This window comes from Vipera berus (assembly GCF_964194415.1).
Source record: "Vipera berus genome assembly, chromosome: 2".
NCBI lineage: Eukaryota > Metazoa > Chordata > Lepidosauria > Squamata > Viperidae > Vipera > Vipera berus.
The window spans coordinates 33,800,679-33,819,119 of NC_138203.1; the positions used below are offsets into that span (position 1 = coordinate 33,800,679).

At 37.2% G+C, this 18,441-nt stretch overlaps 1 protein-coding gene across 2 annotated transcripts in view; it reads left to right on the forward strand.

Moving 5' to 3' along the window:
• FAM169A (family with sequence similarity 169 member A) overlaps window positions 1–18,441 on the forward strand; it is a 44,955-nt gene that overhangs the window by 22,148 nt on the left and 4,366 nt on the right. The window contains exons 3-12 of one of the 2 annotated variants that reach the window (XM_081317118.1): window positions 1,532–1,631; window positions 2,507–2,592; window positions 3,336–3,507; window positions 6,687–6,866; window positions 7,439–7,567; window positions 8,533–8,648; window positions 9,481–9,535; window positions 11,100–11,232; window positions 11,812–11,977; window positions 13,057–13,272. In XM_081317118.1, the coding sequence (XP_081173244.1) occupies window positions 1,532–1,631; window positions 2,507–2,592; window positions 3,336–3,507; window positions 6,687–6,866; window positions 7,439–7,567; window positions 8,533–8,648; window positions 9,481–9,535; window positions 11,100–11,232; window positions 11,812–11,977; window positions 13,057–13,272 (1,353 nt within the window). The remainder of the gene's footprint in view (window positions 1–1,531; window positions 1,632–2,506; window positions 2,593–3,335; window positions 3,508–6,686; window positions 6,867–7,438; window positions 7,568–8,532; window positions 8,649–9,480; window positions 9,536–11,099; window positions 11,233–11,811; window positions 11,978–13,056; window positions 13,273–18,441) is intronic. The other variant, XM_081317119.1, reaches the window with a different exon arrangement.

Here is an 18,441-nt window from a genome sequence, read left to right on the forward strand (position 1 = left end):
TTACCATTGAATTTCATTTTGTTAGATAGTGCCCAATGTTCAAGTCGGTCAAAATCCTTCTATATCTTAAGTCTGTCTAATTCTACTCTACTCTAATTAATTTACTAATCTAATTAATTTATTCTAATTAAGAAAGTATTGAGTAATTTCTTGAACTACTTGTAGTGAAACTACCCATACCAACAGTAGAAGGGCAAGCAACTGAATATAAATAGGGAGCAACTATACACCTTATAGCACTGATGAAGTTACCTGGCTGGGTAATGAAATGTCTGCAAACAAACAACCACACTCAGAGCGCATCAAGGATTCCACAGTCTTCTGTTATTGCTGGACTTTTATTTTTAGTTTACAGCCTTGAGTCTTAGTAATTGATTCAGCAAAACAATTGGAGGCCAGTGCTTACTATTTTGTGTTCTGCCATTTTATCTTAACCTTTAAAGGCTGGAAGGTTGGGGCAAATTAATTTATTATTGTTTCTATTATATGTCTGAATGATTTGTTTTATTTATTTATTCAATTAATTTAGTTCAATGCATTCAATATTTAATAATTTGTATGCCACCCATCCTTACAACTTGAGGAAACTTACAATAAATATGAAATAAATACTGTTTATAAATTATTGTAGTATTAGGCATATTTTCATCACTTAATGGACTGATTCCACCATTTTGTGAAAAGCCATCAGAATGGGGGTACGTCTGATATCAGCAGGCAAACTGTTCCCCACAAAGGGGCTACTGCTCAGTGTGTCATTCTTAGCTCCCAGCCCCCCAGTCCTTTGAGGGTGGGTAACTAAAGCATTCTTTCCCTGTTAAGTGTCATGGTTCCAACAGATAAGAGACGAATAAAGCAGAACTCTGAGGCTTGCAAATTTCTCAAAGAACATGTTTATTAGTTACAAAGTATCGACACGTCAAAAGTGAAACCAAGTCTGGATACACAAGCAACAATTCCCCAATACAAAGTTAAATGTCCCACCCACAAAAGCTATGTAAGCAACTACGTTCCCCAATATAATTATTTGGTGGGCTTTTCATGAACCACCCAGTCTCTAGTCTTGGGAGCACCCGAAGACCTTGGTTCCCATGGTCATTCTCCCATTCTATGTGGCAATCTCAAATGAGAAGGAAAATGGCTGCAACCATGCTCATTTGTAAAGTTGACCGTTAAGATTGTATAGGGTGGGCATTTTGTTGCTCCTAAAGGCAACAAAGCTGTAAGCCATAATGGATCATACATACGATGACCAGCATCTTGAATTCAGCATAGAAGCCTGGTGGCAGCCAGAGTAGGTAATATTCTGCTAATTTGACTAATACCAGTCCGAAAGCAAGCTACTGTATTATGTGCCAGCTACCACTTCCTTTTAAGGACAACTCGACATAAAGAGAATTTCATTAGTTTGATAACCAGGGCATGAGTCTTTCGTCTTTAGTGTTTCTTCATTCAAGAATGTACTCTGTCAACAGTTCACAGATCCAAATGAATAAAAGTAAAAATGTCGAACTTCTTTTCTCCCTCTTAGGTTCCGATTTGTTTGTCAACCGTAGGCTTCATTCCCCTTTATGGTGGAGAAGAAAGACACAAAGTTCTTGCTTTATTTGCACCTGAGGACTCACTTGCAGGTTTCTCTTATATTTTGAATTGTAACACTGTAGCATTCTGATCTGAATTATTCCTTTTTTTGGGTTCCTGTGTGATTTGTTGCTTTCAGTATGAAGTGTTTAGAAATACTGTAGAAATCATGATAAAATGGGGGTGCAATTGAAACTGGGCAAAAAGACGTTTGGTGTGAATAGCTTCTTCCTTCCAGTTTTATAATGTTTGAAGGATTCGATTCAATCATTGATTGAATCGTTCAATCATTGAATCATTTCAATCAGACTTGATTCAATCATTTTCCCATGCTTTGATTAAACAGGTAATTTCAGTGAAAATCAGCCTGGAATTGAAGATTCAGGGTTCTCTTGAAGATTCTCCTCTTACATGAAACCATTTGTGAACCCAAGGTTAATTGTAATTTGTTCTTACAAGAGCAGACTCATTTGTTGCCCTTTTGTTGCTATCATAGTACTGCAAAGATTTGTAATTTTTCTTTTCTCTAATTTTAGTTAGGGACTCATAGCTGATTAGGGCTTCCTTTGATTCAAGTAAGCAGTAAGTAGTTATTTCTTCAAATAAGTAGTTTCTTTAAATTTGGTAATTTAGAAGTTGAGGTGGAACCAAAATGTTTTGGCTGCCATTCTGTTCAGACGGTGTCTCCTGCATGTAGAACTCATAGATCTTTGGAAAATGAACCTATGATGGGATTACCCAGCTGAGAAGTGATGGCTTTTAAAACGGAACCGATCCCTGCTTTCTAAGAAATGCATGTACTGAACATGCATTTAGTGCTATAATTAAGAATAAAACTAATGTGAAATATATACCTCTATAACTAGGGATAATTAGAATTGAAAGACTGAACACATTCTTACTTTATATTCTTTTCCTCTTTGAGCTGTTGCCTTGTTTCTGGCTGATCAGTGGTGGACTATTGATGATATTTTGAGAACATCATCTCCTTCTAGAGAAGGACTTCTACGGGTAAATAAAGTTGTACCTCTAGTAAAGTGTTTGATAATGAAATCTAAAGCTTAGCACAAATAAAAGAAATGTCTTGCTTATTCAAGTGTGCAGTTCTGATTTACTTAGAATAGAATTGCCTGTGTTAAGCTGTGTCAAGAATTCTGAATTGTAGTAATGAGCTGTTTATGCGCTTATAATATGGACAATGCCTGGGATAAGGATTTATCATTGCAATTGTTTTATATTTTTAGCGTCTCTCATAATTGGTCATGCTGGCTAAGGCTGCTGGGATTTGCAGTTCAGCTGTGGGTTTCTTATTCTTGTACTGTATAAGCCAAGATAACTTCCCTCAGATCATTTTATTTGAATGAATTCTGGGCTCTGAAGAATTAGCAATTATATTCCAACATTATAGTTCTTAAAACTCTTCAGAAACTGTAATGTATTAATTGTATTCATATCTTTTTTCCTAGTCACTGTATCCTCACTTTTGAGCTATTTTAAACCAAGTTCATAATGTAGAATTGCCCTACTAGGGTTTTTTCCATACCTCATTTTTATTTTATTAACTAGATATGTATATCTACTTTTGTCCTAAATTGTTTGAGGTGCTTTAGAAATGTAAGCAAATTAACTAATAGCTAAAACCATAATCAAAAATAAAATCCCATTCTGCTTTCATTCTTTTGGAAGTATAAATGTGGATTTTAACTATATGAGACTTTTGGCTATGTTTTCTAATTCATATGTTGTTTTTTTAGGTAAAATCAATTGGGGAAAGAGTGGTTCTTTATGTGCTCAACAAAATAATTTATCGTAAACAAGAAATTGAGAAAAATGAGATCCCATTCCTTTGCCACGGTAGCCATGATTATGCAAAAATTCTATGGAAAAAAGGAATGGCTATTGGTTTTTATTCTATCAAACTGCCAGGTAAGACTATTCTTTAAAATGGAAAAAGTAATTTAATACAAGGCAAAAGAAAACAAGTCCATCTTTTAACTTCATTTGCAAAGAACTAGTACAGACATGTCAAACACAAGGCCCGGGGGCTGGATCCGGCCCGCAAAGTGGTTTCATGTGGCCCGCGAAGCCATCCTGGAAACAGTGAGGGAACGGCCCCCACTGCCTTGGCCCTGGCCCAGAGACCCTCCTTCTGCCAGAGACCCTCAGACCCCACTGCCTTGGTCCAGGCCCCCATAGGCACCCTTGATGCAAACGATGTAGAGCTAGCCACGCCTACCCAGTAGGCCATATGCACTCTAGCCACGCCCACCCAGTAGGCCACGCCCACTCTGGCCATACCTACCCGGCCTCTTGAGGGCAACCGCAATGCTGATGCCCTCAATGAAATTGAGTTTGACACCCCTGAACTAGTATATACAACTCCATTATATACAACTGCATTTTTATTTTGGAAATGGGAAAGGAGCACTTTTACCTATCTAATAGGATACAGAAAGGAATGATTCCTTAGGAGCTGGTGGTGGTGATAGGAATGAAGATGGTGATGATTGTTGTTGGTGAAACTGCTTATGAACCCAACTACTGTCACTGACTTCTATCACTGAAGGTACCATATACTTGTAAATTTGTCTTTATAGAAATCACATAGTTCTAGGAACCTAGCAAACAGCTTTATAACAAAATAAATATGTAGAAAGGTGATCCTTCAAGTTTTTTAGCTTAGAAAAAAAAGTTTACACATTCCTTGATGAGTTTTATTTTATTGGCCTCAACCCAAGCTTTTACTGCAACTGTGCATTGATATAGTATTTGTCATTAAATCCGACAGAAGTTCGTGCAAGGTTTTGGGCTTCCATTCATGATTCTAGATCTTCAGAGCAGTCTCTGTATGGATGTTAAGCTTCTCAATACTGTGTTATTAATCATGTTAGTTCAAACAGATATGCTGGTAGCATTATGCACATTATGAGAATGTAAGTTTATTTCAGTTGTCAATGCTAAATATGGACACTAAGTTGGAAATCAATGAAAAAAGGAAATTAGAGAAGGAAATTAAATTTCTACAGATTAAGCCAGTGTTATTTCCTCAAATCTACTTACCCAGATTTAAATGCAGTTGTGTGAGATTGATGTCACCAAATTCTTTTGCTAATTCTTGACATCTTAAATCTTATTTAAAGTTATAGACTCATTTGCCTCACTTTACAGACTGCTAACAGATAGGACAGATCATCAGTGTCTTTGTTCATTTATTGCTATTCTCAAATGGACTTTATTTTAATTGAGGGCCTGAATGCGAACTTCCCTTTCTTTTTTCTTAATTGTAAGCAGAAAACAATCCTCTTTTGTTCAGTTTAAAATTGCAATAGTTTTTAAAAAGCCATGTAATGAATGTCTAAATAACCTTGGTGGATTAGTAATTATTGATTGTTCCCTTCCTCCCTCCCTCCCTGTCTTAACTTCCAAGGAAATCTGTTGCCAACTGCAACAAATTATATGGCCTTGACAGGTCTTAGAAACTTGATATTTGGCCAGATGGCCCTCCTTCTGCTGTGACTTGCCAAACCTTGCGGGAGGGTAAAAAGCAGATGGCAAGGGATTCTTTTGTTTTGGTTGCTGATATTTGGACCTTCTTGAATAATTTTGTGCAGAGTTTTTAGATAGGGTTAGGGTTAGGTAAAGGTAAAGGTAAAGGTTCCCCCGCACATGCGTGATAGTCGTTTCCGACTCTAGGGGCCGGTGCTCATCTCCATTTCAAAGCCGAAGAGCCAGCGCTTGTCCGAGGACATCTCCGTGGTCATGTGGCCGGCATGACTAGACGCCAAAGGCGCATGGAGCGCTGTTACCTTCCCACCGTAGTGGTCCCTATTTTTCTACTTGCATTTTTACGTGCTTTCGAACTGCTAGGTTGGCAGAAGCTGGGACGAGTAACAGGCACTCACTCTGTTACGCGGCACTTGGGATTTGACCCGCCAAACTGCCGACCTTCTGATCGACAAGCTCAGCGTCCTAACCCACTGAGCCACCGCGTCCCTAGGGTTAGGGTTAGAGTTTGCCTATTTTTGGAATACTACATTCCTATTAGTGGAGAGCAGTTTTGCTTAACCTGCTCCTTTGTTACTTGCAGTCTGGAGCAGTGAGGATCAAATTCCATAGTAGGTTGCTTTCATACTATTTGCTCCTAGTTTGCCAACCCTGATTGCATCTAGGGTTGTTACCTGTATTCATGCTATCAGTTTGATAATGCCTGGTCTGGAGTAGCTATGGTAGATGTAGGGAACTTATTGCAGGCTGCAGAAGCGCAGCTGAAACAATTGTTTTTCAGTCTCCTGAAGATGAGACGTAATGAAACCACCTGTTCAGCACAAGGTCAATCAGTTAATTGTTAGCTATTAAAATGCAGCTGACATAACCAAGCCAGGGGAATATCATGCAGGCTCAGAGCCAATGGGAAAGTAGAATTTTTTGTTATACATGAGCTCAATCCAATGAGTGAATTTCCTTGTAAATAAAAGGGAGCTTTGGACATTGCTCTGGGCTCTCATCCCGAGGCAGGAAAGACTCTGTCTTATTTTCATGAGAGACCACCACAGTAGCAATAAGATTAAAAAAAATGATTCTTGGCAAAGTTAAGGGAAGACTAATATTTTTTTGGTTCCTCAGTATAAAAGGAGATTTTTTTTTTAAAAAACAGACTGTACGATTTCATAATGCATATCCTGACCTTTCAGCTTATTCTAATTTGAAGAATGTGAAGAACCAGTTATTGCAATTAGACTGCTCATTATGCCTACAAACCATTATTTGGATTTTGCTTGAGTTACATGCGCAACAATCAGGACAGGATCAGTGGAAAGGACAAAAGATCCCCTTATAATCTAAGAGAATGTGATGGACTTTACAGCAGGGTGATGGATTGCATGGCCAATATTATGGAGCCAACTATTGTTATTAAAGTTCAAAAACATATTTTAATCAGTCTTTTTAGAGTTTAAAGCTTTTATGGCTTTTAGGTATTTTATTATTGTTGCCCAGAGCCCTTGGTATGTATATTTGAAAACTTATTTTAGAGAAATAAAATACCTCAGGTATGCAAAGATGACTCCTTCTGAAAGGCTAATTAGAGTTGGCTGTTGTGTTTGCAGGGAGCATATGTAGTGCCTTTCTTACTCAGAGCTACCAGCTTCCTGTTCTGGACACAATGTTTGTGAGGAAGAAGCATAAGGGTAAAGATTTTGGGCTTCTGATGCTGGAGGATTTCGTGGATTCTTTCACAGAGGATGCCCTTGGTTTGCGTTTCCCTCTGACATCTTTCATGCATACTGGTAAGACCTGGAAGATACTTCAGAATGTTCATAGTCTCAGTTTAGGAGTAGAGCATGACATTCTGAATGGATATTGCATATCTCATTTGTCAGAACACATTCTTTGCATTCCCCGCTACTACAGGTATTACTTATTTTAGCCTCAAGTCCATCCTTATGCACACAAGAGACAAATATCTAAGAAATTTTTGGTAAGGTCTGTAGTCTTTTAAGAACAGCTTTTAAGGATTCCCTGGGGTTTTAACATCTGAAGTATTGAACTGTTTATATTCTGCATTGCTTTCATTGGTATATTATGAAAGGTGAACATTTAGCAGTCAAAAAGCCATCTATGGCTTTTAAAGCAGTTGTAAGCAATGAAGATAGATGTATGTACCTATTCTGTACAAACTACAGGATGCTCTTGTGCTTCTGTTTGTGACACAATTATGTTTCTAATGCTCCCTTAAAAGCAGATGTTAAAAATAGTGTTGCCATATTTTGAGGAAGAAAGTGGGAAGCTTGTAAAATAAAATAAAAACAAATCTGTGTTATAGATGTTTTACTGAATGAGTTCTATTTATCTTGCTCAGCTTGCCAGAAGTACTTTGAAAGGTATCCAGGGGATCGTGAACTTCTGTGGGAAGTTGAAGGCATAGGCCACTGGCACCAGCGAACACCTATAGCCAGCGTTTTGCAGAGAGAAAGTTTAAAACTCAAAGGTAGGAGGGTATTGACGAATAATGCAGTTAGACAAAAATAGAGACTGAGAATTTTTACTAGTCGGTGGGTGTTTTCCTGAGGTTCTAGAAAGATTTCTATTTTTTAAGAACAGCAAGAAACTTGCTTGCAAGCCAAGTTATGGAACTGAAGATAGATTGCGTGGGGTAAGGGAACCAGGGTAGATTTATAGATGGAAGATTATTGTGCTGCCGTAAAAGGAAAAGTCCCAGCTTCCAGGTCTTGGACAACCTGCTGTGGCCAACTCACTGTGAGACAACTTGCCAGGGGAACCCGCGGTGAGTTATCCTGCAGTGAGTTGTCCTGTAGCGAGTTTTCCCATGGCGAAATGGCTGCAGTGAGTTCTCCCATTCCGGCCCTCCAGATGGGTCCAGAGTTCTGTGCCTATAAGGACTATTGTGCGCCTTTCTAAAAGGTAAAGATTCCCCCGCACATGCGTGCTAGTCGTTTCCAACTCTAGGGGCCGGTGCTCATCTCCGTTTCAAAGCCGAAGAGCCAGCACTTGTCCAAGGACGTCTCCGTGGTCATGTGGCCGGCATGACTAGACGCCAAAGGCAAACGGAATGCTGTTACCTTCCCACCGTAGTGGTCCCTGTTTTTCTACTTGCATTTTTACGTGCTTTAGAACTGCTAGGTTGGCAGAAGCTGGGACAAGTAACAGGTGCTCACTCTGTTACGCGGCACTTGGGATTCGACCCACCAAACTGTTGACCTTCTGATTGACAAGCTCAGCGTCCTAACCCACTGAGCCACCGCGTCCCTTTCTAGAGTTGACCAAATGGGGGTTCAGTACTGGCTCTAGTGGAAAACAAAATAGAGCCTGCTCTTTTAGTTAGCTGTGGTCTGCCAACAGAAATAGGCAGAAAAGAAATTTTATTATTAACAGATACTATGAGATAATATTTTGAAATGGTTGCATTTTTAATTTTTTTCCCCTATGAACAAGAAGCCTTGCAAATAGAAGCTAGCACTTCCCAGAATGAGGAACAGCTTCTGTATCCTTCCACAGATAACAGCCCATCGCATGAACAGGCAGTTGACCCCCATGAAACACACTTGAGTGTAGGTATAAAATAGCTTGCTTTGAATTATTTAGAATTTGCTCTGCGTTTTATATGTGTGCATGATTTTATTAATTTTTGCCTTTTCAAAATCCTTAATGTTTTTATTGAAGTGGAAAAATGGGAAACTTCTTATAATATCCAATTTAACTTGCCTTGCTTTGCCCACGCTCCAGAGTTTATAATATTCTTGTGTAATTAAAGTATATATTTGGAATTAAGCTCGAAGCAGTCATGTTTAGTGCTGCTTCTGTTTACAGGCTGCAAAGATAGCCTCAGATTGTGAAGTGCTGTGGTAAGCAGGCAGAAAAAGGCAGAAGACAACTGCATGTACATCCTGACTTTAGTCCGATTTCAGCAGTGTGTGATGTTTGTCCAAATTCCACTGTCATAGATCATCGGCAAATTGCAATTTTATAGGTGTGATTTTTCCAATTTTTAGCGGTAAAAATGGGATCAAAGTCTTTAATTCTCCCCACCACTCTATAAAAATCATAGAGGAAAAAAAGATTGAACCTCATTTAGCTATATGTTTTCCTTAAAGATTATCTTGGTTTATGCAGATGAGAGTTCTGGTGGAGTATAATTTTAACATTTTTTTATTTCTCCTTCAGATCTCTCATCTGTGTTGAATTTCCATGCCCTTTTTTTAATCTTTTATCTTTAAATTCTGCATTTATTTTAAATTTTTATATTGATGTTTTGTTTAATAAAGTAAACATCAGCATGGATATATAATTGAATGAATGAAAGAAATCTATTAGCAATGATTTACTTTAAATAATTTTTGTTTTATGTTATGGATTAATAAATGTAAGTCTTCCTGATTTTAGGTTGATTTCCATAAAAACAAAGCTGGCTTTGGTGTATATGAAGGTACATCTGAAGGTAAAAAATGCAGTATGCATCTTTTTTGTAAAATATTTTTTTATATTATTCACTTTGTTCATGAATACATATGATCAGAGAAGGAAACTTATTAATAGGAGCCCTCAATTTTGTGAGTTTTTGTTTTATAAAATATTCTTTTATCTTCTCCCTACTCCCAAACTCCATGGGAGCTGTCTTAGCCAAAAGATAATCCCTCTCGCTCTCTCTCTCTCTCTCTCTCTCTCTCTCTCTCTCTCTCTCTCTCTCTCTCTCTCTCTCTCTCTCTCTCTCTCTCTCTCTCACACACACACACACACACACACACACACAGTCACACACACAGACACACACACACTTTATTTTGATACTACAACTGCAGAAAGCTTCAGTATATGGATGGAAAAATTCAAACCAATATTAAGGTTCATGTCATAGTTGTAAGGCTGGAGATAGCTGGACTGCATCGCTGCTGCCCAGAGTTCTCTGACACTTCCTTCACAGTGTGATACTGTTGATGGTACTTTGATTGCCCTCACATCTCCTTGGGAGATTCTGTTATCTGGTTCCTCCCTTCCTTCCAGCCCTTTATAGGTAGCGATAGGATTTTTATAACCTGCATCTTGACTTCTGCACAATATTGGTGATGATGGTGATGACAAGTCTGCAGTTCTGCCTTTTGGCCCTTATACCTTTGAAGCGTGTTCAGAGAAAACAATATTCCCCCTCTTTTGGATGGGTTGGAAGAAAAACAATGTAATAGACCTGGATGATCTTCAAGAGCAGCCCCATGTAAAGTGCATTGCAATAATCAAGTTGTTAGATGACTAGAATGTGAGTGACTGTTTCCAGAGTCTTTCTCTCTCAGAGAAAGGGTGCACAATTTGTACTTGGGCAAAGATCTTCTTGGCCACAGCTGCCACTTGTTTTTTAGCAAATCTGGAAGGACTCCAAAGTTGTGTACCAGTCTTGAATGGGATCCCATTCAAGACCAAGGATGCTCAACTCAAAATTGAGTTTTGACACTGAGGGCCAAACAGCCACATCAACTCAGTTTTGAATCTGTTAAATCATAATCTGCTCCACTCCATCCAGATCCAAACAGCCTCGAGACATCAGATTGAAATTCTTCAAAATTGACACATATACCATTGTCCTTGTCTCTTCTGAATTCAGTCTCTCCATTTTCGGATGAAATTGCTCTCCTGGAAACTTTTCCAGCCCAGATACCAAGACTGTTGTCTCCTCTCCTGAAGAACTACTCTACAAGAAACCATGGCAGTGGAGGTTTTCATTTTGGGCATGACATTCCCCAATAAATTTACTGTTGTAAATTACTGTGTGTTAGAAATGAAGCCGGTTTATTTTATTTAAACTGAAATTGTGATATATTAGGCCCAGCTGAAAGTATGCTTAGATTTCCTAGAGATAAGATCAGATGTTTAAGAGCTCACAAATTGCGGTAAAAATACCTCCTAGACATTATTAACACATTGTTAAAGCAGTTATATAGTTTGAATTTTTCATACATCTTGGTATTATTTGTACACAATGTTAAGTTTTGAGGTGGTTTTTCATTCTTCAGAACTTACTGCTTTACCAATTCCTACTCGATCACGAAGCAATCATCTGAAACATCCAAAGTTGGGGAAAAGAATTCAAGAACCTGGAATTTCTGAAACTGAAGATGTAAATTCTTCTCAATCATCGGGAAACAGGTACAGTATGTGATTCAATAAAATTACAAATGAAAAATTTTTAAATATGCCTTGCACACATTTGTACAGAAAGTATGTCATTTCACACTGAATAACATATATTTATTACTGTTAAACTCTGAAATTCAGGAAATGAATGTAAAACTGCATTAAACTTAGCATCAGTAACAGGACAATACCTTTTACCAAGTTCAATCAAAATAGTAAAAAGCAGTCTTGCAGGTTTTAAAGTTCTCCAGAACTCTTCACCAGGAAAGATGTTACAAAAAGCTCAAGATTGAGAAGAAACAAAGAGTTTAAATATTAGACTAGATATTTCACCTGTGATGACTGTAGGTCATAACCCATCCCAAGTCGATAGGTAGTTATTGTCAGCCTCATGTTATAAATGGTATTCTTGGATTACCTGATATCCAGATAATTTGTTCCCAGTATTTTTCCTGCATGCCTGAATAACCCAACAGATCTGAAAGTGCCAACCATTGTTCTTTGCTTGTAAATAATGTATATAACTTAATACAGTCCTAAAAATTAAGTCATGTGCATTTCAGTGTCACTGTTGTTTCTCCTGTTGCATAGATTGGATGCTATTATTCATGTATCTGAACATTCAGAAGAATTGATAGATGAGATGGAAGAAAAAATAATGGACAGTGAGCAGAAAAAGCTAGTGGAGAATTCAAAACAATCAGTCCAAGAAACAGTCCAGCAGTGTATTCCATCAGAGAAGCAAGATGATAAAGAGGTATGATGATATCTTTAAAAATACAATTATTTGTTACTAGTATTTTTTAATTCTGCCTTTGTGACAGCTGTCTTCCATAAGACATTCTTTGCCATTCTTTGCAACTAGGAGTATAAAGATACAGGATGGAGAGAGAGGGAGAAAAGGAGAGGACTGACCAACAAAGAAAGTTGAAAGAAAGATATAAATAAAATAAATAATAATACTCAGTTTTGCCAAGTGTGATCTTTCTTGGTTGACATCCTTTTTGAACAGCGATTAAAGATCAAGCAACTACACAGATACACCAATCAGCAGGAGAGTCTCTCTTAAAAATATTTTCGGTTTCTGAGTCAGTTGGGCACACAGGAAAGAGCCTTTGCCTGGATTGTTGTCCAGCCAAAAGATATATTCCATCAGAAGTTGTGTGTTCATTCCCCCCCATTCCAAATTTAGAAAAGGAATCAAGCCATTTTTCTTTACTCATGTCTTTTCACTTGAAGTAAATTATTTTCACTAATTATGTTTTGTTTCTTCTTATTTAATTTCTTCAGTGCTCTAGGAGCAAAAATGTAGGAATTCAGTTAAAATGAGTGATATTTAGGATCAAGTCAACAAACTGTTGGGGAAACTGATAATTCTTCCTGGCAGAGAAAATAGGTCATATACTGTACTCTTTCTTTAGCTTATGGTTAACTCCCTTTTACCTGGATGATGTTCCTAATGGTCACAGAATATAGTCTTTCTTTGACTCACGGCAGAAGCCAGATTGATTGGTAAACCTCTTTCTATCCATTGTTACAAATAAAGTATAATGATAGCTTTTATTTAAAATTGGCCTTGGCTGCCTATACAAAAAGTAATGGTTGAGAAGACTTTACGAAAATCTTAACATTCAAAAAGGTACAGCGCTGCAGTCATCTCTGAAATTGTTCGCACCCCTCTCATTTTGGATATAGTGGAAATAAGAGTGCATTCAGGAAGTGATTATTCAGAGAGGTCTTCAGTACTACAGTGTGAGTGTCTTGTTGTGTATGAATTTTTCTGAATGATTCTATATGGACGCACCACTTTGATGTGCTCATGTGATTTTTTTTTAGGAAACAGATATAGAGCCAATCAATGGAGAGATAATGGAAAATGCTATCAAGGTATCAATAGTGACTGAAGGATCAACAACAAATGAAGTTCTGGATGGAGAGTCGAAGTTACAACCAGACAGTTCAGAAGAAACAACTTTAACTTTACTTGTACCATTAATCCTTGATTCTTCAGGAAAATCCACTGAAGATAGTGATGACAATGTTTCAGATAAGGTGAGGGAATGTTTTCAGACTATTTTACACTTGGCCCCTAATTTAATAACTTTTTTATACAAGTTTTATTGATTTTTTAATATTTACATATACATGTATTTATGAAGCAATACGGTGGTTGGGTAGTCAAAATAACAAATGACAAGTTGTAAGTAGTTCAGGTTGCATCAACAAGGATTCCCTCTCTGATTCCATTAATTATCAGATAGTTAAAATAGTCAAATTAATATATTTCTAGTTGTAACCTAGTCAATTAACAAAATTTTCAATATATTTTCACTAATATATATCAATATCCTGTTTTTAAATTTTATCTAATTGCAATAGAATATTCTAGAATAGCCTATAATATAAAAAAGAAAGCTTAATTTTGGGGTGACCCACAATTCCCTATTTCAATAAAGAATAATTCTCTTGTCTACAAAACTTACATTGTTCATTACAAAACATTCTTATGTTTTACCATTAAAATCTCGTTTTCATCTTAACAAATCACTATTAGGAAGATACTTTTTGTCTTAACCAACAATTATTAAAATACTATCTTACAGCATCTTAACCATACATCAATTGTTAAAATACTATCTTTTGATATATCATTCCAAATTCTATAATATATTTCAGAATTATATTCTAAGAACTTACTTTTGTCTTCCCTTACAAATCTAAGACCTAAACGTAAAATCAGTTATATTTTTTTAAAGATTCCCCTTAATCCATTGAAAGGTATTTTTATACTCTATCTTTAGGAATCCCAAAACAGAAACAAGTTCAGTTTTTTAAAATCTAACTCTTGCCTTCCTTTTGTGCCAATCAGGCTTTCCTTTTAGCGTCTTTAAATTCTCAAATATATCTCCCTTTCTTCCTAAACCCCTTATTTGAATCCAGGGAGAGCATCCAAATGTCAGTTTGGAAAGAAAATGTCCCCTTTGTAACGATTGAAGTTTTGCTTTAATAGTTCAGTTTTTGATGATTGATGTAATATAGTTGTCATTAAATCAGGCACATCTTTTCCTTCTTCCAGTTCCATCTGGATTAGGTAGAGAGTAGTAGCTGGTGTGATGGTTGTCATTTGACTAGTTGCATTCTCACTAAGGTACTATATATTTGAAGGCCTTTAGTGTCTTCACTCTTAATATTGCTTTCTTCAGGTGCTATTGCTTTTTGAGTTGTAAGTTTTGTAATTGACGTTGAAATTTGGACTTTTAAGATTCTCTGTAGATGGCATTTGTTGTTCTTTGAAATCTCCTGTTTTAGTGTTAGTTTCCACTTCTATTTGTTCTTGGATTATTATTTCCTCATTTAAGGTCAGAATTTGATTTGGTGGCTTTAAGTTGTCAGATTTTTCTCGTAGTTTGGCTTTAATTTGCTCTGTCATTGCCAAAATCTTGTCCAATATCAGTTTATAATGAAGTGGTGGGATATATTCATCCATTTCATTGTTGTTTGCAGCTAAATCTTCCATGGAGGCTATTTTAATAATAGTCAAAGATTATTCACCTCCAAGAGTTGTTTTCAGTGCCAGGTGTTCCCACACTTATCTTTAAAAGTCATGTCAAGGACAGTTCTGTTTTTCAGTCAGTTCTCACAACAGGAGAAAAAAATAACTTGCTGCACCAAGTTTTGCCAGAAGATGTCGTCAATAGCATATACAATGCAATGTAGAAATTATCTTTTTCCCCCCAAATTAATATAAAACTTTTGTAGCATTAGTCCAATTTTTTTTCTTTAATTCACAGCTTAGAGAGGAAATAGGGTAGTAGATCCCCACCAAAAAATAGAAGCTTTTTAGTAAATACAGATAAAATTACTCAGTTCCTTTGCTGAATTACTTGATTTTCTTTAAGGCTTTAAGATTTGTTCCCAAAGTAAATATTCACCATTTTCTCAAAAAGTGGGGAAAGAAATTTTCAAGAAAAGTCCCACAGGAAAATACTTAAGGGAGTAAAAAAGGTAGAGTCTCACCCAGGTCCTCCAGATTGCTTCTTTGTGCTAGGTAGTGCTTTTGGCTTTCGGCAGGAAGCGGCTTAATGATCAGCCATCTTTATGGCCGGTCTCTTCTTCTTCGGGCCAAAGGAGTTGTCCCGGATTCAAGCGAAGGGCTGCTGCCCTTCTGCAATCACAGAGAAGGCCTCCTCACGGTACTTGCCCCTCCAGGGCAATTTTCGACCCTTTTCAGGGTCCTCTGAAAGAGAAAGAACGGACGGCAGGAAGCGGACTGTTTCTGCACGTCCGGAAGCTCCACTTGTGCAAACCAGAAGCCTATTTAATAACTTTCAATACCAGGCAGTGGATTTTTTTTGTTCTTCCAATACTTTCAATTTTAAGTTCTTATTTAGGTTGCGGTATGATCTCCCAGTTATCTTTATCACTATTTTCCTTGTCTGTCTTCACTTTTCTTTTTGTAGTTATTTAATTTGTTTTTCTTATGTACTTATTTTAAATATTGCAGTATGTTGAATGTAAGTTCACTTGGGAAATGTTCTGCTTTAACAAATGAAAGTGCTTACATTTCCATTTACCCAACATTTAATAATTCCATTTGAACAATTCCATCTCTGGCTTCCGGTTTGCGCGCAAGGCGCTTTCGGACACGCAGAGGAGAGCTCCCTCCCTGCTGTCCGATCCTTCTTCATTGGAGGACCCTGAAAAGGGTCGAAAGTTGCCCTGGAGGGGTGACCACCGCAAGGAGAGCCTCCTGTGATCGTGGAAAGGCAGCAGCCGTCTGCTTGAATCCGGAGCAGCTCCTTTTGGCCTGATGAAGAAGAGACCAGCCATCAACATGGCCAATCACTAAGCCGCTCCCTGCCAAAAGCCAAAAGCACCATCTAGCACAATGAAGCAATCTGGAGGACCTGGTTGAGACCTTTCCTTTTCTATCCCCCTAACTGCCTGCCTGTGGGACTTTTTTGAAAATTTTCTCCCCCCCTTTTTTTTGAGAAAACTGCTTCTTTATACCGCGGGGATCAACATTTTAAGCCTTAAAGCATTGAAAGGGAAAAAAAACAGCTGATTAAACAAAGAAATTAAATAATCTCATTACTACTTACTAAAAAGCTCCTATTTCTGTGGGGATCTACTACCCTATTTTCTGTTTAAGATGTGAACTAAGGAAAAAAGAATGGACTAACTATATAAAAGCTTTATGATAATTTGGAAAAAAAAGAACTTTACAACTTATTCTATATGCTACTGATGACATCCTGTGGCTAAACATGGAATTGCAAGTAAACCTTTTGCTTATTTTGAGAGCGGACAGCTGTCCTTGATATTATCTTTAAAGACAAGTGTGGGAACACCTGGCACTGAAAACAACTTTTAGAAACATTGGAGGTGGAAAATTACTGACTCTTATTAAAATAGCCTCCATGGAAGACTTAGGTGTAAACACTAACGAAATGGATGATTATATCCCACCACTTAACTACAAATTGATTTTGGATACAATTTTGGCTATAACTGAACAAATTAAAGCCAAATTGCATGATAAACCTGACAACTCAAAGCCACCAAACTAAACTTTGACCTTAAATGATGAACTGACAAGAACAAAAAAAACAGATGTTTTGGGTCAAAAATTCCTGATGCCCAAAAACAAGCAGAAGTGGAACTCAATACTAAAATAGGAGACTTCAAAGAGCAACAAATGCAGCCTACAGAGAACTTCGAAGTCCAAACTCCAACTTTAACTACAAAACTTACAACTCAAAAAGCAACAATACCCAAAGAAAGCAACATTAAGAGCGAAGATATCAAAGGCCTCCAAAAACAGTATGTTGAGGATTTAGCTAATCAAATGATAACATTAGCTACTACTTACTACCTAACCCAGATGGAAATGGAACAAGATAAAGACCAGACTGAATTAATGACAATCACATCACAGCAAACATCAAAAACTGAGCTATAAAGGGGACATTAGCTTGGCAAAACTTGTCATTTGGATGGTCTCCGTGGATTCAAATAAGAGGTGGAGAAGGCAAGAGTTAGATTTAAAGACCTAGATTTTTCTCTCTTGTTTGGGATTTGTAAAGACAGAACTTTAAAAAATGTCTTTTGATGGACTAAGGGGAATCTTAAAAAAATAAACTGATTCTCGATTTTTAAAGGAAAACAAAATTAAGCTTTTAGAATAAAACTTTGAATTATACAATAGAATTTAGAATTTTACATCCCTCCTTTTTTCCTTTTTTCTTCTTCTTTTTTGTCTCTCTCCTCTTTTCTCTTTCTACTTTTTTACTTATTAATTAAGAAATATAAAAGCATGAGAGGGCTTATTTGGGAAAAACAGAATTAAATCCACCAATGTAAATATAGTTAACTGTTGAAAAGAATGTCACTTGTAAGAATATTTAGAATTTGGGGGGAGAAATAAGTTGAAATAAACACGGTAACAGGATTTATGATAAGGCAACTAAAATGACAAATAGGATTATTGAAACTATATACTTAATTGTTAATTAAAATAATGAGAATTGTCTTAATCTAATGTTTTGCAAAGAAAGATACTTTGGGGAAAGGGGAAATCAAGTGAAATTAACATATGGAATATAGATTATAGAAATTGTTAAGGATTGTCTTATAAATGTTACCCAGACAACATACTGTTTACAAATTACTGAATGATTTATGTTATGTTAAAAAATTCTAACAAAATATATATACAAAAAAAAGAATTTAGAATTTTATAATAGAAGATAGTATTTTATTAAGTGTTGAATGGTTAAGACAATTTTTTTAAAAATAAATTGGTGATGTGTTAGATGAAAATTAGATTTTACTGTTAAATCATAAGAATGGTACCGTATTTTCCGGCGTATAAGACGACTGGGCGTATAAGATGACCCCCAACTTTTGAGATGATTTTCATGGGTTAAAGTCTTATACGCCGGAAAATACGGGTAAGTAGGAAGTCAGGGCTTCTTCTCAATTAGGTGAAGGTGTCGCGGCCCACGGGCGCGACATTCAGCGGGGCCCCTCTTCGCAGCACGGCGCACGGGCCTCGCCCGTCTCCCCACGGACGCGCCTTCCTCGCTAGGGGAGCCACCCCTGCCATCCCCGCACGCCACTGACGCAGGCCCACCTCGACTTGTCGTGAGCCAGCCTTCTCCCGCGCGTCGGCTGCATCTCCCGACCGTCCGATGCCACCTTAGAGATTGCCCGGCAGCT